This window comes from Zalophus californianus, chromosome 9 (genome assembly GCF_009762305.2).
Source record: "Zalophus californianus isolate mZalCal1 chromosome 9, mZalCal1.pri.v2, whole genome shotgun sequence".
NCBI classification, from domain to species: domain Eukaryota; kingdom Metazoa; phylum Chordata; class Mammalia; order Carnivora; family Otariidae; genus Zalophus; species Zalophus californianus.
In genome coordinates this window covers 26519740-26540486 of record NC_045603.1, presented here as the reverse complement: position 1 = coordinate 26540486, position 20747 = coordinate 26519740, and the positions used below count along the sequence as shown (strand labels likewise).

The 20747-nt window shown below is 43.2% G+C and overlaps 1 protein-coding gene across 2 annotated transcripts in view; it reads left to right on the top strand.

The window, feature by feature from the left end:
- Positions 1–20747, top strand: part of PLXNC1 (plexin C1) — a 144285-nt gene that overhangs the window by 65798 nt on the left and 57740 nt on the right. The window contains exons 7-12 of one of the 2 annotated variants that reach the window (XM_035721856.1): positions 297–384; positions 2460–2562; positions 2704–2802; positions 13811–13950; positions 16849–17028; positions 19618–19705. In XM_035721856.1, the coding sequence (XP_035577749.1) occupies positions 297–384; positions 2460–2562; positions 2704–2802; positions 13811–13950; positions 16849–17028; positions 19618–19705 (698 nt within the window). The remainder of the gene's footprint in view (positions 1–296; positions 385–2459; positions 2563–2703; positions 2803–13810; positions 13951–16848; positions 17029–19617; positions 19706–20747) is intronic. The other variant, XM_035721857.1, reaches the window with a different exon arrangement.

Here is a 20747-nt window from a genome sequence, read left to right as displayed (position 1 = left end):
GGAGAGTATGAGATGTAAACGGGCTGTAAAATGGCTTTTTCCTAGTGATTATCCATGGGAGGCTTGGAACGTGAGGTGGGCCTGGGTCTGTTTGGAGGCTTGTGCTTGCACTTTGGCTGCCTGACGCGAATGGCCCCCGGGAAGGAACCACATGCCGACTGAGATGTTAGCCAACAGCTGGTACACCCCACCCTCTGTGCAAAGGAGGCAAAAATATTTATTTTTTGCATTTACAGCTTTGCTTGACGATAGTGGGACTCCACCGTAAATGACATTTTTTTTCCCCTTTGCTCCAGATGTTTTGGTTGTCAACGTGACATTCTCCGTCGGTTCTTGGCATTTATCAAAAAGATTCAACTTTACCAACTGTTCGTCATTAAGAGAGTAAGATTTTATTTGAAATTTAAATATTCTTTCATTGGTTTTAATTTATTTATTTGCTTTATGCCTCCATTTCCTCCGTAAAGAACTCTTTTGTGGAGTAGAACTTTCTAAAGGGCCTTTTGGAGCACGGCCTAACGGGAGATAGGAGGGCCCCTGAGCTAATAAGCTGGCTCGTTCAAGCCCTAATAAGTAAGGTGCAGCAGCTAAGGAACAAACAGCTGTGCTTAAGTGTTCCTACCAACAGGGAAATACTTTTTCCCCAGACTAAGAGACGCCTTGGAGTGAGTACAGCGGAGGGGGGGCGGTGGGTGGGGTGGCAGCTGTTATGTTCTCCCCTGATTGGAATGGCTTTGGGAATTTGAGTCAAGGGAGAGGGTGTGAGCTCACGTGAGGCAAGGGAAATCATCAAGGAGAAGGACAAGATGAAATCTCTTCCATTGAAAGAACATGTTAATTCCCACCCAACCCACCCCCCTACCCCCACCAACCTTTTGGTACCACCTTTGGCCATGTTGGGCTAGTACCCCCCTGAGTTAGGGCTACACCTCACTCCTTGCTTCTAAATCAGAGAGAAGACAGGGAGGAAACATGTTTCTCAGATTCCTGATTTTCCAGTTGAAAGATGGGTTGGAGGTTCCTATGGAAACAACGGGAAGCCGTATTATTAGTGATTCTATAGTTCATTCAGTCATTTGACTGACCAACTCTGTGGGTATCGAATGTGAGTTTCTTTTGGCCTGGCCTGAGAACCACTGTTGCTAGGGGGAAAATGAATTCAGGCTTGAAACTGAGTTGGAGGGCCCCTCTACCACTAGCAGAATAGAAGTCCCTGGACCCTGTCTTCACCACTGTGGCACTCTTAAAGAGGAATCAAATTCAGTTATTTCTAATAAATTGGATGCATTTTGGGAGGGAGAAGAAACCAAACCTGATACAGAAAGCCTCAGAAGTCTGTGGAAATAGGAAAAAGGGGGGAGAGTTGCAAAGAATTTTATAGCTTAAAGAGGGCTGAAACATAAAGCAGGTCCTCCCTCCCCAGTGTAGAGGCCAGGCGGAAGAAGTCACTGGCCCCGGGTCCCACAACTAAGTAATTACGAACCAGCTGCTCAGACCCACAGCTCCCCAGAGGGTGAGTGTGCCCTGTCCTTGAGTACTTACTTCCCTCAGTAAAGCACTCAGTACAGGACTCACACCGAAGGGGCAGCGAATGCAAATCACAAGCCTGCTTCTAGCTCGCTTAGGTGGCTGGATAAACACTTCGGTGAGCCTGCGTTTCCTCCTCCCGTCAAAGCTGCAGTTTTCTCTAGATCGGAGTCACAGACTGCTTTGGCATTCCTTGAAGACTCTAAAATACGAGCGGTGTCCCCGCTCCCTGCACTGGCCCTCTTGCTGTCCCCGGCCGACCTCCCATGGCTGTGTTTCCAGACCAACCTCCGTTTCTGTTTTTATTGTTCCTTCAACTTCGATTTTTCTATGACAAGCTTTTCAAGTCCTCCGCTGTTATCCTCACATGATAGGTTATTTGATTAGTAGACACAGTTCTTCCTTAATTTGATTAAAACAAATGGTGGCGCCCCCTCCCCTCTACTTGCCAGGCAATACTTTTGGTCTCGCCTCTTCCAGGCGGTTGAGGGGTGTTACTAGTCCAGCGAGGGAGGGCGTGCTGATCTAGGGGTGGAGACCGAGAGATCAGTCTCCAGAGGGAAACTTCCCTGAGCGTAGACAAATAGCAGAACCCGATTCAGAAACAGAGTCGGTGGGTTCCTGTTATCTACCAGCTTGGCAGGTGACCCCAGCTTCCGGTTTCCATGGCAACAGCCCTGTAGGTGTGATGATGGTCCATCAGCCCCGGGGGCTGCCTAGAGCAGGGCACAAATTCCGTGCTCTAGCCCCAGCCTCAGAGGACTGTCCTCTCTCCCCTGGGTTCATCAGTCTGTCCAGGGCTTTGGTGGTGGTGGTGGTTGTTGTTGTTTTCCCATCTTCTTTTAAACGCACACCACATCACAGAGGGAAATTCTAGGATATGAACATTTTCCTAAAAATGCAGGAATTAAGTTGGATTTCCGTGTTGCCAGATGCCCAGTATGTATTGGAACTGGCTGTGCTTGGTGTAAAAGTGAGAGAAGGTGTATCCACCCCTTCACAGCTTGTGACCCTTCTGATTACAAGCGAAACCAGGTAAAGTACCATTTTTGTTATTATAAGGTTTTACCAAAAATAAATGTTTGTGGCCACCCAGTCCCAGTCTGTCTTTTGTGTTTGCTTCAAGCTCTAAATTTCCCATCTGTTTGGATGTTGAAGGGCTGTTCTTCATTTCAGGAACACTGTCAGGTTGCTGGTGAGAAACGGACACCACCCAAGACAGCAGGAGGAAGATTCATGGAGAATAAGAGTAATAGGACCCATCAGGGCTTGCAGGTCAGACCCTGGTTTTGGACTCAGAATGGAAAAAATTCCCCTTTTAAATGACAATAACAACTCCTCCTACTTTGGGTTCCTTTTAAAAATTCCTTGTTTTACTTTCTACCCAAATTCCCTTTTTTACCTTTGATTTTTAACCAAGTTTCACATAATTGGCTCAATACATGAAAGGCTGCACACTCACATAAAAGAAATTAAAATTCAGTAATTATGAAAAATGATATCGTTCCAGTAGGAGTAAAATTTTCAAGGTGACTTCACGGCTCACTCTGGAGGAGTTAGAAGGAAGCAGATAGCACCCGGCACTGAGGGGATTTTCAGTTTGAACCTCGCATTGCGATGGCGTTCCTGGGGGTTACGTGGGGTGAGGGGAGTCTATGCAAAGTATACAAATTCCTTCAGATTGCCTCTCTTTACTTTGTGGAGGTGATCTGACCCATAGTTAATAGTGCCAAAGCAAATATATATAAATAAATAAATAAATATATATATATATATATATATATTTATTTATTTATTTAATTTCTCTCCATTTCCCCAAAATTTTCTTCATGAAAAAATATTTTCTATGAAATTTCCTTGGAAATTCCTCTGATTTTCTTCATAGCACAGCACCAAGTTCAACCAACAGACATGTTTGAAAAGAAAGGATATGACAATCTAAACGTTCTGGGCAAAGAATAGTGGCTGTGTTGGGAGTGGCTGGCTTCACTGAGCCAACAAGACTTAATTGAGCAGGTACTATGTGGTGACAAAAAAGGATAGGTTCTTGCTCTTATTAATCTAGCAGGAGCAGACAAATTAAAACACAACATTTCTTTTTCTAAAAAAAAAGTCTCCAAAAAAATAAAAAATAAAAAAAGTCTCCGTTTTCTATTTCATGATTAATCTATGGTTTTGATTTATCCATTTGCTGGATAAATATTATCTACTTAAATAGGTCAAGTGCCAATATGGATCAGTAGCACATTTTTCATCGCTCATGAAAAGTTGATAGTAACTTTAGGTGAATAACTAACAGGCAGAGGGAATGTGAATCAAAATGGATTATGAAGTTAATTAAAGGTGTTAGAAAGGCTTGGTGGGCCGATATCTCCAGATTTGAAGTCTTCGAGGTTTTATTAAGGGATGGGCTAGTACTCTTCTCTTCCCTTAGCTTATAAAACTAAGACATAATGACAGGTATTTGGATCAAGGAGGCAGTGGCTTTTTAAAATAATCAAATTTCTCTTTTGTTGTTGTTTTAGTTGTTTCTTTTCAATTTTAGTAAGGTACACCTAACAAAATTTGCCACCTTTGCCACTTCTTTTTTTTTTATAATTTTTTATTGTTATGTTAATCACCATACATTACATCATTAGTTTTTGATGTAGTGTTCCATGATTCATTGTGCATAAACCTTTGCCACTTCTAAACGTATGGTTCAGAAGTGTTAAGGACATGCACACTGTTGTGCAACCATCACCACATTCCATCTCCAGAACACATTTCATCTTGCAAAACTGAAACTTTGTACCCATTAAAAAATAACTTCCCGTTTTCTTTTCTTTTTTTTTTTTAAGATTTTATTTATTTTTTCATGAGAGACACAGAGAGAGAGAGAGAGAGAGGCAGAGGGTGAAGCAGGCTCCCAGGGAGCAGGGAGCCCGATGAGGGACTCGATCCCAGGACTCTGGGATCATGACCTGAGCCGAAGGCAGACACTCAACCATCTGAGCCACCCACGCGCCGTTTTCTATCCCCTCCCCTCCCTGCCAGTCCCTGACAACCACCATTCTACTTCCTGTCTCTACGAATTTGGTTACACTAGGTACTTCATCTAAGCGGAATCATATAGGAATTGTCTTTTTGTGATTGACTTATTTCATTTAACATAATGTCCTCAAGGTTCATCCATATTATTAGCATGGGACACAATTTCCTCCCTCTTGAAGGCTGAAAAATATTCCACTATATGCATATACTGCATTTTGTTTATCCATTCATCTGTGGATGGACACTTGGGTTGCTTCTACCTTTTGGCTATTGTAAATAATGCTACTATAAACATGAGTGTACAGATTGAGGGCCCTATTTTCAATCCTTGTGGGTATATATCCAAAAGTGGAATTGCCAAATCATATGATAATCCTGTTTTTAACTTGGGGGGGGGAATGTCATGCTGTTTTTCATAGTGTCCTGCCATGTTACATTCCCACCAACACCGTACAAGCCTCCCAATTTCTCCACATCCTTCCAACTCTTGTTATTTTTGTGGTTGTTTTTATGGTAGCCATCCTAAGTGGGTGTAAGGTGGTATTTCATTATGGATTTGAGTTTCTTTTCCCTAAAGATTAGTGATATTGAGCATCTTTTATTGTGCTTGTTGGCCATTTGTGTATCTTCTTTGGAGAAATGTCTATTCAAGTCCTTTGCCCATTTTTTAATCAGGTTGTTTGTTGTTGTTGATTTATGGTTCTTTATATATTCTGGATATCAACCCTTTATCAGATACATATTTACAAATATTTTCTCCTATTCCATAGGTTGCCTTTTCAATCTGTTGATTGTATCCTTTGATGCACAGAAGTTCTTAACTTTGATGAAGTCCAGTTTTTCTTTTTTTTTTTTTTTATTTTGTTGCCTGTGCTTTGGGTGTCCTATCCAAGAAATCATTGCCAAATCCAATGTCATGAAGCTTTTCACCCATGTTTTCTTCTAAGAGTTTTGTAGTTTTAATTCTTACATTTAGATCTTTAGTCCATTTTGAGTTAATTTTCATATATGGCATAAAGTAAGGGTCCACCTTCATTCTTTTCCATGTGGATATCCAGTTTTCCCAACATCACTTGTTGAAAAGACTATCCTTTTCCCATTTAATGGCATTGGCACCCTTATCAAAAATCATTTGACCAGATATGCAAGGGTTTACTTCTGGCTGTCTGTTCTGTTCCACTGGTCTACATGTCTGTCTTTATACCCACATCACACTGTTTTGGTTACTATAGCTTTGTAATAAGGTTTGAAATCAAAGTGTGAGTCCTTCCACTTTGTTCATCTTTTTCAAGACTGGGAAAAAGTTAAGCTTTTATTTTGAGGTAGTTGTAGATTACATGTACTTGTAAGAAAATAAGACAGAGAGATCTTTTGCCCAGTTTCCCCCAATAGTAACGTCTTGCAAAACCATCACACAATATCAAAACCAAGGTATTGACAATGATAAGAGTCAAGATACAGAACAGCTCTATCACCACACCCCCTTTGCTCCTCCCTCCTACTCCCCATTTCTGACCCCTGGCATCTACTAATCTGTTCTCCATTTCTATAATTTTATAATTGCAAGGAGTCTATATAAATGGAATCATTCAGACATGCCCTTTTGGGATTGGCCTTTTTAACTCAACATAATTCTCTGGAAATTCATCCAAGTTCTTCTGCAGATCAATAGTGTGTTCCTTTTTATTGCTGAGTGGTAGTCCAGGCAATGAGTTTTAAAAATTTCTTTTATGTTAGTGTCTTCCTGTGCCTTTTGACCTTTGACACTGGGTGGTTAAAAGAACTGGCTGGGTTACCAAGTGGGCAGGACAAGGCTGAACATAACCAAAAGCCCAGGCCTGTCTCCAGTGCTGCTGTGTGAATGACCCTTCTTAGTTTGGAGAAAGGTATTTTGTTGATACTGGAAGGTTTTCTTTAAATATGTGGCTCAAAACAGAATCTTGATTTTGGTTCATAGCGAGTGGTATAGTATTACTGGTCACAGGAGGGATTTCTCATGCTCTGGCGTGTACCGCTATCTTTCATTATCATGTGGATGTGTAACTTCACGTTTCCAGTTTGGGTCCTGTGTTGGCCTTGAATGAAGTACTGAACACTTTTCCTAGCAGAGAAGGCACTGAGAGCTCTCCCTCAATGCATCTTCCCACATCACCCATGTATCGAGTGCTTCCTGCGTGCCAGGGGCTGGGATGGTGCAGACATACTGGGGTAGGAATGGTGCAGACATGCTTTTAGGCTTCATGATGCTGAGCTGGAGTTGATTCTTACTACAGGTGTATATTGAGCACCTAATCGATGCCATTATATTGAGCTTTGTGGCCACAATGAGGAGGACACAAATGAATCCGGCACATGTCTTGCCATCAGTCTCAAGAATCTTGTACATGAGTACATAAGTAAGAATATAAGATAAAAAATATTAACATAGGAGAAGTACCAGAAAGTACACAATTTCAGAGAGCCTGGCTTGTTCCCGCAGCCTCGGCTTAGTCATTCCTGTTTATTTAAGCCCAGTGCCTGGCAGCTAAAAACACTTAATCAGTGTGGTTGGTTAAGGTTTTGATGGATGGATGGATTGATAGACAGAGACGGCATTGCAGCCAACAGTTGAGGGACGAGACTCATGGAGACAGAGGAGTGGGTATTCTGAGCAAAGGGTCTAGTATTAGCAAAAGAGAGTGGGTCACCAGAAAATTTCAGGTCATCCATACCCGAGGTCCAGGAGACCCAGGTAATTCAGTCTGGCTGGAGCAGAAGGGTGCAGGAAATCCTGGGGCACAGGGCTGCCGTAACGCTGTCGTCGGCATCTGTGGGGCCTTACACACCAGGCCGAGGAGCTTGGGTTTTGTTCTTCAGCAGCCACAGAATGCTACTCAAGACATTTATCTTTTAAGGTGCGAATTTGCTCATCTAAGGACGTGGCACTTAGGAGACAAGAGTTTCTGGTGTCTTGGGTTGGGCACATTGCCCTCATGCTGTTTCATGCCCCTATCCCCAGTCCCTTTAGCCCAACTACAAGTATGTGTTGTCATTTATCGGGGAGGGGGCTGATTAAGGAAAGGCACCACCAAAACAGGGAAATGAACTCAAAAGCCCATGTTTGCCCTTTGGGAGAGAAGTATTTTCAGCTATAGAGGCCAGTCTCTCTCAGACGGTTGGCCCTGTGGCCCCGCGCTCACCTCTCTTCCTTTTCTTAACAGTCTTCCACCTGCTGAGAGAACTGGCCACTCTCCCTCTCCTGTTCTCACAGAAAGGTTGTGCAGATCTATGATATGATGTTGTTCTCATATTTGTTATTCTTCGCTGTCTGCTTATCTCGGTCGGGTGGAAATACACCCTACAAGGCCATGTCTCCTGCTCTCAAGGGACCTACATTCACAGTGTTCTTTCTTTGTCTTCTTCACACCCCCTCTTCTCGTCCTCCGCCACTTCTGAATGTGCATCCTAATTTCTCGCAGGCGATCCAAATCGACTCCTTTGGAGACTGTGCTTTTAACAGCGAAATTAAGTTGAAGATCTACCTTGTTGAGTGGCTTCTGTGGGCCTAGCAGTGGGCTCGGTGCCATGGAATGCACTGGCAACCGTTCATTTATCCATTCATTCAAAATGTGTTTATTGAGCGCTTACTGTGTGCTAGACAGGTGGGCGAAGTGTGTGCCCTCGTGAGCTTACACTGTGGCACTTAACAATATTTTGGAGGAAGTAAAACCCATTTTCGTGAAGCGGTTGAGTGTGTACAACAGAAGAAGATGTAAGAAGGAATGCCAGAATGTACTAAATTGAATCATGGTGACCCTTAGTTGCTGAGCCTGTGCTATGTCCTGAGCTCAGAGTGTATCTCTATGTAAGCCTCACAGTGGACCTGTTGTCCCCATTTTATGAGCAAAGAGATGTTGGCTTACAGAGGATAGGTAGGTTGTAAATGACAGGCAAGAGCTTTGAACCCAGGCAGTCTGATGCCAGAGCCCACAGTTTTAACCACTACTCTGCACTGTATGACCTCAGTGAATATAAGCAAGTTATTAAATGATACGGAGTGGCTGATATGAGTCAGTCTGGAAGGGAGAAAACTAACACTGGCTTCTCGTGGCGTTCGACTGGCACAGCCTGTCCCGTCTGTGGACAAACGTGGGTGGGCTGAAGACCTCCAGCCGGGGCAGGTGCATTAGCCTCAGAGCCTCCGGCGAGGGGAGGGTGGGCATGGTGAGAGTGGAGGATGCAGACCCAGGCAAGACTAGCGTCTTCTCCAAGACGGGGAGAGCGAAAGAGGCCCAAGATGGGAAACCGAGGCCTGGAGGGGAGTGGAGCAGCAAGAGCTTCGCGCTGAAGTCGAAACTCAGCCGAGGGGTGGATTTGGAGTGGCTGGGTCTCATTTACAGTCAGGGGTCTCTGCCGGGGTGGAGCCGCCTGCCCTGGTCATGGAGTCCCACTCACCCAGGCCTGTTCTGAGTTGCCACACTCGGAAGGTTCAGTGGCCAGGAGTAACAACATTGTAGAGTGGCCTTGGCAGCCCCTCCTGGGGCCAGGTCAGCCTCCCCTTAGAGTCCCCAGGTCAGAGAAGTGAGCCTTGGTCTCTTAGCACAGGACCTTGGTCTGCCATCTTCTGGTCTGTCTCAGTTGCCACTCTGACTCTTGGTACGTCCTGGGACCCACCGGAGATTAAACTTGGGCTTACATCCCAAGTTTCCTGGGGTCTATATGGGGCTGCCCCCATGAGAGAAAATTCACCTGGGGGCTGAGCATCAGATGCATGACCATGCTGTTCTATCTAGTGCTCTCCTTTTTCTTCGGCGGGATTGTATTTTCTTTCGGTATCTCACCTCCTTTTATACTTTCCCATTTCCGCTGCTGGTCACCGCTTTTTTCGACTTCTACATTTCATGAATACATTACTTCTGTCCTTCTGAGTCATTAATAAAGATGTTAAATAATTCTGAACCAAATATTCACCCCTGTAGGGCCCTACAGGACACTATCCTTTAATTAGTTGTGCTACCTTTCATCTCTCTAATGTCCTTTGGTTTCAGATTTCCAGCTGGTTTTGAACATGTGACTTTTTATCCAGTTCTGTTTGAACTAATTTCACCAGTGAAACTCTGAGAGACGTTTTACTGAGCGTTGATTCAGGTCCAGGCCTACCGAGAGCTCTGCTATATTCAGATTTTTTTAAAAACAGATTAATAGAGTACAATTTGGTCTTAATAAACGGAGCCTTCCTAATGCACCTCTTTCCAATATTCTTTTCAATCATAGCAGTATTTTCTCCGTTAATGTCATGGTAATTTGAATTGTGTTGACGTCAGACTTCACAAAAAGTACTCTTACTGTCAGAAGTGATCCTTTTAGGCCTTTTCAGAGAGAGCTATTTCTTAGTGGCTGTGCTGTTTCCAATGTCTTACAGTGACTTCGTTTTAAGAAAATAAAAATAAGTGGGTGTTCTGTAATCACCTAATTAACCAGTTTCTATGTGCTTTCATACACAAAATAGGGAGTAATTTAAACTGGTGAGCGACCAGAATTCATAGTGTTTTATTAAATAATTTAAAATTGGGCAGCCATTTAAAAAACTCTTATGTCTTTAAAACGTAACTGACAAGAAGTGGACTATTCTGAGGTTAATTGCTGAACAACACAGGTTGTGAAGGTTACCATCAGTGGTATTTGGCGCATGGAAATCCTTGGACCTAAGATGAGGGCGCAATCCTACTGTATGGCTGGAAGAAGGCATCTCTTTGTATCAAACGAGATTCTGTTTTTAGATTAACCCGTTCTGTGTGTCAGCTCAGGGGGCCCACTACTTCATACCAGGCTGTGAGATTAACTCTTGATTAAAATATAAAAATAGATCTAAAATAAGTGTGTGAGACATTTGTTAGGAGGTCATTCTTTGCCTTCTGTCTGTGCGGGATTTTTAAAAACCTTTATCAGTAAAAATAGAAAATGTTATAGTTCTAAGAATTGTTGTAGCCATATGGTACAGCCATATAGCTACCCTCTCTCTTTTTTTTTTCTTATATACCTGCACAGTGTATTTGATGAGGTCCTCTTGCTAGCTCTTTAACTCACTTATTTTTTTTAAATTTTTTTTCTTTTTTAAAGATTTTATTTATTTATTTGACAGAGAGAGACAGCAAGAGCAGGGAACACAAGCAGGGGGAGTGGGAGGAGAAACAGGCTTCCCGCTGAGCAGGGAGCCCAATGCGGGGCTCGATTCCAGGACCCTGAGATCATGACCTGAGCTGAAGGCAGACGCTTAACGACTGAGCCACCCAGGCGCCCCTCTTTAATTCACTTATTAACATTAGGAGAAGTTCTCCAAGCAAACAAAGGGCAACTAATCTGACCCTCTTTGCAAACAGACTAGAAGCATCTGCATTCAGGAGATAGACCAGGGCTGGATTTCATCCTAGACAGCCAATGGAAACTTCTCTAAACAATAAGGTTTAAAAATAAAATCCTTTTGAAGTAGCAGGGCTGTCTCTGCTCAGGGAGAAATAAAAAGTTAATAAGGCAACATGGTGGGTCCACTGATGGTGTTTATAGAACCATTTAAGAAGCAAAATATAACCCCCTTAAAATATTTTTTTTTACATTAGTTATAAGGTTTTTTTTCTCCTCTCCCAAGAGTAGAGAAGTAGCATTTATTTGGGATGTGCGAGAGTCTTGCTGGAGCAGATATCACAGTCTAAGTACAGGAATCCAGAAGGGCTGTCCAGAAAGAAACGTGGGGATCACAGTGGACTTGGGTGTAAATGTGAGTCTTTGCTGGGATTTACATAAAACAAAACTGCAGGCTCTCTTGCCGCCCTAAAAGGCAGAGGTAGAGGACTTCTGTGCTGGGGTTGGCCCATTTTTTTTTTTTTTTTTTTTTTACAAAGAGCCGGACGGAGACTGGGCTAGGCTTCGTGAGCCCGGCGACTATGCCCTGCTGTGGTGTTAGCCATGGGCAATACGTCAATGAATGGGTGTGCTGCGGGCCAAAAACACTCCATTTGTGGGCGCTAAGATCGGGATTTCATGTATTTTCGCATGTCACGGGACATTGTTACTTTTTTGACATTTCTTTCACGGGCCATACAAAGGCAAGCAGTGGCCTGGATTTGGCTTGTTACAGGCAAAGCCACTAGGTGGCCAGTTCCTGCTCTGGCGCACGCATAGATCATGTGTCCCCCACACACCTGGGGCTCTTCTGGGGACCCCATACATGCTCAGTAAACACGTGTTCACTTAGCTGTCACCGAGTCAGGGCAAAGAGCAAGCCTTCAGCTGTATGGCACACACTTGACATTTGCAAGGGATTTATCTTGCAGTCTTCGCTAATCCCCCCATTCCAAGTCCCACTCTTGCAGATAATTTCCCCCATAAAATGCAGTCAAGTATAACAGAATAATTAAAGTGACCCTTTCAGACCCTTCATGATTCTATAAATATGGAGCGAAAGTCCTCTACTGAGTGATTAAAAGAAATTCTGCCCCTGAAATCCACTCTCTGTCACATTACATCATTGCTATGATGACACGAACGATGGATTCACCTCCATTGGCAGAACCAACCCGTAGTGCTAACGAGCGACGACGGTAGCCGCTCCACCGTACAGCACCCGTGTTTGCCGAGGAGCAGAATCAGACCTCCCTCTCAGCAGGTGGGCCAGCCCGAACAGCCCCGAAATTCCATCGTGATAAGCATCACACATATAAAGGAGCGGAGAATAGTAGGCTGCTTCAGGAAGCAGGTGGTAGGCTGGGTTTGGGCATGACTGATGCCTTCCCAGGGCCGTCAGTGGCTTCCTCCTAGACTTGATCCTCCACGTGGATACATTTGGCATTTATGGCTTAGCCAGATTTCACCTGGTTTTGTGTCTCTGGCCCTGGAGGTTGTTTTCAAATGTCAAGAGTGTGAGTAGGAAATGCTCTCATGCTAAAGATCTGCTGTACTTTATATTGGCCAGAAGCAGAATTTTCTGTCCTGTTTTGGTCACCATATTGTAGAAGAACACAGACATGCTGGAAATGGTCTACAGAAGAACAACAAAATGATCAAAACGATAGACGGTAACATCTGTAGAAGAAAACTGAAAGAAATCAGGATTGTCTCATCTTTGAAAGGGAAAGTGATTCTTGCCATCAAATAAAGGCCTTTTTCTTTTAAGGAGAATACATAATTTTTTTTTTTTTTTTTAGCTGTGTGGAATACTTGATTTGTTTTTAGATTTTATTTATTTATTTGAGAAGGAGAGCACGAGTGGTGGGGGCGGAGGGGGTAGAAAGAGAGAGAGAATCCCAAGCAGACTCTGTGCTGAGTGCAGAGCCCGACATGGGGCTCGATCCCATGACCCTGAGATCATGACCTGAGCCAAAACCAAGAGTCAGACTTTTAAGGAGATTTTGATTAGACATTGCAAACAGAGAAGTAAGGTGCATAAGCCTACATGAATTGGTACCATTGGAGAAGAAAAAGTTGACCACAGGGGTGTGGCGTCTGACTCCTGGATATTAGGTGGCTGATTGGGTTTTTTTCTTGAAGTTTTTCCCTGCAGTATACTCCTTGATTCAAACAGCCCAACTGTGGGGCGCCTGGGTGGCTCAGTCGTTAAGCATCTGCCTTTGGCTCAGGTCATGATCCCGGGGTCCTGAGATCGAGCCCCACATCGGGCTCCCTGCTCCGCGGGAAGCCTGCTTCTCCCTCCCCCACCCCCCCCCCCCGCTTGTGTTCCCTCTCTCACTGTGTCTCTCTCTCTCTGTCAAATAAATAAAATCTTAAAAAAAAAAAACAAATAGCCCAACTGAGACGGACAAAAAAAAATAGGTACTGCTTTCTAGGGAATTAAATTTATCCAGAATGACGGTTATTCCAGCTTACTGATAATGCTTGTGGGCCTAGCATCAGCAGACTCCTTGTCCTTCACTTCATGCTGTATGGTGAGCCTCCAGAGGCTGTAAGGTAGTGAGCATTTTCGAGACTCTGGTGAGATCTCACTCTTCAGACAGAATGTCAGACTCTTCAACTGTATTTTCAACTGTCTTGTGAGATGAAGACTAATTGGTTTGACCTCACGCTGTCGCTTGTTGAGAGACATGAATCTTCGGCACTCTTCCTTGAATTCATTGATTTCATTAAATACTGTCTGCTTGTGTTTGCAAAATGTTGTAATTTCCCAGTGATTTCTTCGAACGGCAGCACATAAACAGATTTTTTGGAACAATGCCATTTCTTAGCTTTGATCTTGTGTATGAATCTTTATTTCCAACAGGTCTTTTACATTAAGTCCATTGAGCCACGGAAGATATCGACTTTAGGGAAAAGTAATGTGATCGTCACGGGGGCAAACTTTACCCAGGCATCCAACATTACGATGATCCTGAAAGGAACCAGTACTTGCGAGAAGGATGTGTGAGTTGACATAATAGTAATTTATCCTTGATAATATAGTAAAAAGCTCAAACTCATGCCAGAGGCATATCATTGTGACTATAATCTTTTCAAAGTATTGCCATGTGCCAAAGTGGGCCATTGGTCTGCATATTTTTTTTCTTTTCTTTTTTTTAGTATCTTTTTTTATTATGTTATATTAATCATCATACATTACATCATTAGTTTTTGATGTAGTGTTCCATGATTCATTGTTTGCGTATAACACCCCGTGCTCCATGCAGAACGTGCCCTCTTTAATACCCATCACCAGGCTAACCCATCCCTCCACCCCCCTCCCCTCTAGAACCCTCAGTTTGTTTCTCAGAGTCTGTCATCTCTTATGGTCTACATATTTGATAAGACATAATTTCAAGAAGCAGAATAATTTAAAGACCACATTTGAAGTTAATTGTGAGAGAATCTGTTTCCTCTTACCACCCAAAACCTCAGGGTGTTGCCTATTTGAGGTCTTGATTCATATCCATTAACAAAATCAAGTAGTTTGAGTAGCAAACATCTTCTTGAAGATGATCCCCTTAGAAAAATAGTTGCATACTTAGGACTTTGACAGTAAGATAGGACAGCTCTTCCAAGGTATCACCCAAAGTTGAAAAAAGAAATTTTCTGATCTGTTTTATTCTTATAGCCTTCTCTTCGTTGGATTGGTGTCAGGCTAAATAAACTAAATGGAACATGTATTAGTAGTTAAAGAAAAAAGACCAAACACCCCAACACAGATATCTGGTCAGTGTACCATTTGAATATCATTATTTCTATCACTTCTTTCCCCCTAACTCATCCTTTCAATGAAACTTTGAGAGAAAATAATTTTTCAGTGTCTCCCTGACATCCTTGTGCAAATGTTACCCCCAAGAGAGATGTCATAATAATAACACAATAGATAATTTGAGTTTTCTGCTTGTTAGCCTTTATAAGTTTGGTTAATTTGAAGTAAAAGACATCACAGTCTGTATGAAGTATAACACTGAGCTCGTTCTCATCATGGAAATGCATTAGAGACAATGTGCTGAAGTGTGGTGTTTTGGTTTTTAACTACTACAGCAGATTTGTACAGCATTTTAATCTGCCACACTTATTTACTGAATTTTCTGTTTTAATTCATTTGCTGCATATAACTGCCATCCTCCTCCCCCTCCTCAGAGTAAATTTGGGGTGCCTGTCATCTTGATGGAGAAAGCTGTTCATGGGTGGCTCTGCTGTTTACCAGAATTCTCAAGCACACATTAGCGGCTATAGACATTTTTGTGCCGTTGATCCTGGCTAAATACCTTATTGTGAAAATCTTTCATTATGTGTAGCAAAATCTGTGAGGTTAGACACCTGTGTGTTCACTGAAAGGCAGTCACCTTCACCGGAAAATAAGTTGGTGTTCAGAGCATTACCCTATTTTTGACTCTTTATGCTCTCATTTCAATTCCGAATGTGTCTTGAGATACTGCAGTTATTAAATTAAGTGACTCAGAGGCCTTTCTGCATGTAGCATTTCAGTAACCACATCAGAGTGGTGAACCCAAGTTCATGAGAAGTAAACATAATACCCAGTTAATCCTATATTTGAGTTCATGCCATAATCCCAAACTCTTTTCATATGGTATTCTTCAAATGCCTAATTATTCTGAAGGGAAAAATACAAGAATAATAGCAGAATGACCCACATTTCCCCCCTCTCTCCTTCCAAAATTTATAAACAAGTCTGGATTTTAATGATCAGCCATTTTGCGATGATTTCCTAGAGTGTGGCTCTGAATATAAAGTTTAGAATGTAAATCCGAGGTAGTGTGACTGCACACTGACTCAGATGATTTTTCAATTTGCCTTATTGTTAGGATTTATTGTTACTACTTAAAAGGTGTGTGTGTTAACGTTAATAATCATGCACATATCCTTTAGTAACAGTAGATTCACATGTAACATACTGAGCATTATTCAGTACAACCCAGCCTTAATGATTTTTTGCTTTAGAGGCTCATTGTAGACATGATGTACAGAGGAAGTGCAGGTTACAGAGGGAATAATGTAGAAGGCTTTGCTTTGACCCCTGAAGGGTGTCGAAGGCAGGTCCTGTGGATGTCAGAAGCACCCAGGATATTCTCAACTAATTTCTCGTCTGGAGCTCCTTGGGAGGCAGCTTCGCTCTGATGCTGATTGAACCCCGAGACCCCTGGATTCTTGGCACAGACTCTGGTCATGGGCTCTCTGCTCTCTGAATGGCAGAATATTCTATCTGCCTGGGATGGGGTTCTACCCATCTACCGCTCAACTGGAACTTCTCTTTTTTTAAGTTTTCCATTACAGAAATTTCCAGTCATACCCAAGAGTGAAGAGTGCATCAAACTTCTCTGTACCCATCCTCCAGGTTCCAAAACTTAGCAACATTTTGCCACTCTCCTTTCGTTTTTGGAGGGGAGAGATGGATGGTGGCTAGAGTAAGCATATCGCAGATGCCATATTCTTTCCCTCACACACACTTCAGTATATGTCTCCAGCAGATGAGGGTAGTGCCATTCTCATACTCAGCCAAATTAACAGGAATTCCTTAATATAACTTAGTACCCAGTCCATGTTCCACTTTCTGTTAGGACTTCTTATGGGAAATGGTTACATCTCCTTTCCCCACTTCTAAGGTAAATGCAAAAACATAAAAGAGACATAAAAATGCATAGAAGAAAGAGGACCCCTGCCCCAGATGATGCCCACAGTGGTCAGGGGCCCCTGATGAACCAGCAGTTGCCTCCAACTGTTCTGATAGTTTGTGAACTGTTGCAGTTCAAGTAAAATTCATACACAGTCATGTGCAGAAGCCAACTATGCTAAGCGTCTGGGTCCTTTAAGAGTTGTTTTTCTGCCCTTTTCTAGGATACAGGTTAGCCATGTGCTAAACGACACCCATATGAAATTTTCTCTACCATCAAGCCGGAAAGAAATGAAGGATGTGTGTATCCAGTTTGACGGCGGGAACTGTACATCTGTGGGACCCTTGTCGTATATTGCTCTGCCACACTGTTCCCTCATATACCCTGCCACAACCTGGATCAGGTGCTTTCTAGATTCGTATTTTTCTGTCTTTGTGTTTAAAGGGGTCATGACCTCAGGGTTGTGAGATCGAGCCCCACATCGGGCTCTGTGCTGGGTGTGAGGCCTGCTTAAGATGATCTCTCTCTCCCTCTGCCCCCTTTCCCCCAGCCTGCTCTCTTTCTCCCTCTCTTAAAAAAAGAAGACGAAGAAGAAGAAGAAGAAGAAGAAGAAGAAGAAGAAAAGGGTCATATGCATAAAAATCACGGATTTCACTCAAATATAGAAATAATAGTCCTATGTAAATTCCTCTCACAGACTTCCCCTTTGGATTTATTCCTAGAAAACACACACAAACTTGACCAGCAGTTGTCCCTGTGAACACTGTGAACATATCCTGCTTTCCTCTGAGCTGTGGCTGCCAGGAAGCTCACAGCTAAAATGTGTGTTCATACTGTGGTTTCTCTTCAGATTGTATAAGTCTTTTGCCTTTTAAAATGTTCGTTTCATTGAGGTACCTACTCTTAGCTTACGTTTCCGGTACAAATACACAACATCTCACTCCTGCCTGTGACACAAAGCTTCTCTCCTACAACTTTCATTTTATAACCTTTCGAGTAAGCTGTTTTGAATAATTCGAGGAAATATTGGGAGCTATCTAAATGAAAAGCAGTATCTACATTTCAAAGATACTCCCTCAGAGAGAGATTGACATTCCAAAATAAAGTCTTCCAGATGACTCCAATATATTAAAAAAAAAAAAAAATTGTCTGCCTAGTTGAATTTAAATTCACATTCGGATTTTGGAATATAACCCTAAAGATATTTTCATAATAAGAGATTTCACCTAACACAGCATGAAGCTGATTTTCAAAGTACTGTCTAGATGAAAATGTAGATGAACCTTTGTTTAAAAAAAAAAAAAAAAACGAAGAGAAAAAAACCAGACGCAAAACACTTCCAGTCCAGTGTTCAGAGGCAGATGTCGGGATTGGTTTCTTCCAAGGCCTCTTTTCTTGGCTTGCAGATAAATGGTCTCCCTCTGTCTTCACCTTGTCTTCCCTCTGTGACTGTGTCCCAGTCTCCTCTTTTATGAGGACACCGGCCATATTATTGGATTAGGGCCCACCCCAATGACCTCATTTAATCTTAATTACCGCTTTAAAGACCCTGTCTTCAGATACAGTCAAATTCCAAGGGACTGGGGGGTTGGGACTTCAACAGTCCTGCCTCTAACCGTGGCATGAGAAAAACTGAAATTTCCAAACCCAGCCTCTAGCATTGCACTCCCCGCTCAGGGTCTAAATCCTTCCTATAAATAAAACCAAACATTGACGTGGCACTCCCCACCTGCCTTGTGTGTTACATCTAGTAACTCAGTTAATGGTCACAAAAGGAATAGCAATAGCCCCTTTAGGAGAAGAGGAAACTGAGGCATAGAGCATTCAAATCGACTTGCTTGGGCTCCCTGGCAGTCTGGCCCAGGCTGCTGTGCTCCAAGCCACCAGCGTTCTGTTTTGCCATCAAATAAGAGGCTTCTTTATTATCTTTTTAACTGAAGTATAGTCGGCCTACAATATTATGTTCGTTTCTGGTGCACAGCGTAGTGATTCGATTAGGCTTCTTAGTGTCCAGTCACCTGTGCTGTTCTTAGCCTGTGACTCTGAGTTATGCCTGGGCGAGGGTGAGACTCTGCAGTCTGGCCATCGGCCGAGCGTGCTCGGCTCTGCTTTCTAGTAATGGCGACAGGCTGGCCTGAGGCCAACTCGACCCTTCCCCCTCCTGTGACTGGTTCGGGGCTTAATGTTTTCCTCCTGCCCTACACAAATTGGCCACCTCATGCTCACCTCGAGGTCTTGTCATCCTGGCTGGGCCCGGCTGGTGCACAGAGCTGATGTTCCCAGGCTCCTGTACCCTGGAATGACCTACATGAACAGGGCGGGGGCGGGGCGGGGGGGGGATTGAGGGCAGCCAGAGCTGTGGACAGCTGTTTATTTCACATCTAATGACCACTTTGCTTATATGCGATTATGTGCTGAGAATATGTGAAATCATTTGGCTTGGTTTTGGAGAGAGAGAACGTAGCTGTTATTTATATGGCCTACCGAATGGGAATTTATAGTTTTAATGTCATTTATAATTTTACCTTGTCCAAAATGTTCCCTATCTCCCTAAATAAAGTATAATTGGTAGGTTGGGAGTTTGATTTTGAAAATTGTTAGAGTGAAGTATCTTAATATAGATTAAACAGCAATCAAACAAAATTCTGTTTAGTGAAACCTTTTCAGGGTATAGCCGATGATCTGATTATATGTGGCAACACGACACAGCAAGGCTCCAAATTCTGTAAAAGAACTTGGGAATTTTCCTAGAATTAAAACGGGATCTGATCTGAATTTTTATATTTATGTATCTTAAAAACTATACATTTGTGGCCAGTATCATTAAGAGACTGCTAGAATTGTCCTGCATTGGAAATTAAAATGTATTACTTGGCTCTCAGACATAACTGAGTTTAATATTAAGTGTGAATAAAGTGATAGCTTTGTTCATAAATGCAAAATGCCTGTATGTTTACTATGAAACTCCTATTATTGCTTTTTCTCTTTGCAGTGGTGGTCAAAATATAACTATCGTGGGCAGAAATTTTGATGTAATTGACAACTTAATCATTTCACATGAGTTAAAAGGAAACATAAATGTAAGTCTTCAGCTACCTTGTAATAATAGTAATTTTCAAGGATGATGTTGTTTTCATCACAGGGACACCTCTTGGGGAATATCTTTTATTTCTGTGCCTTTGTGATATTACAAGCTGTTACCTGTTGGGGGATATACACCATCTGGGCTATAATGGAAATAATAAGACCTTCTCCTTGCGGTGGAGTATTTCCGACCGTGGCACGGAGGAGAGAGGAATGAGCTTGGCATGACAAGGCCTGCCATTTCCGCCATGTGGGCTTTGTAGGGAGGCACTTTAATGAGACAGTGTTTAGGAACACGTGTGAAAATGCCTTGTGAGGGGCGAAGGTGAGATGTCCAGAAGAATAGCAGTTCCGCGCAGTCGGTGGTGGAGTTCCCGTCGTGCCCACAGAGCTGTGGTGCGGAGGCCAAGTGACCTGCCCAAGTCCCAGAAATCTTGTCATATACTCCTGCTCCTGCTGTTGTCTGGCTTGGTCCCTTTCCTTCTGACCTGGCGCCCTCTCATCTTGCGTGTCCCCACACAAGGGTCCGGTCCCCAGCCCTTGTCCACTTGCTGCCACCCACGGGAGTCACGGGAGGGCCTCGTCACGCAAAATGATGCATTTCAGATACCGGCTGGGGCCTCCGAGTACACTCCTACACTCTTCTCGAATTCTCTCCCCATTCTCTCTTCCCCTTTCTCTCCTTCCTTAACGAGAGATGTGAAGGTAGCAGCCTCTCCGGGCCCCACCGGACCACTTCATGCTCAAGCTGGCTGGTCTGCCCGTGGCCACAGACATGGCCGTACTTGGGACCAGTGTGGGTTTGGGCCTAGGCACAGACAGCCTTCCTGAGTCACCCTTGCAGCCGCGTCATACACACATCCGCCTCCTGACACACCCAGCGTCAGTTCCAGGCCTCACCTTGTATCTGATTCTAGGCCCTGTCTCCACAGTGGAAACACACACCGTTTTTTGGTTCTTCATATTGCCAGAAATGTGAACGAGCTATCCAGGGCCAGACGGGTGTTAGGGGGGAAGGAGGTTTTGTTTGTCTCAGCC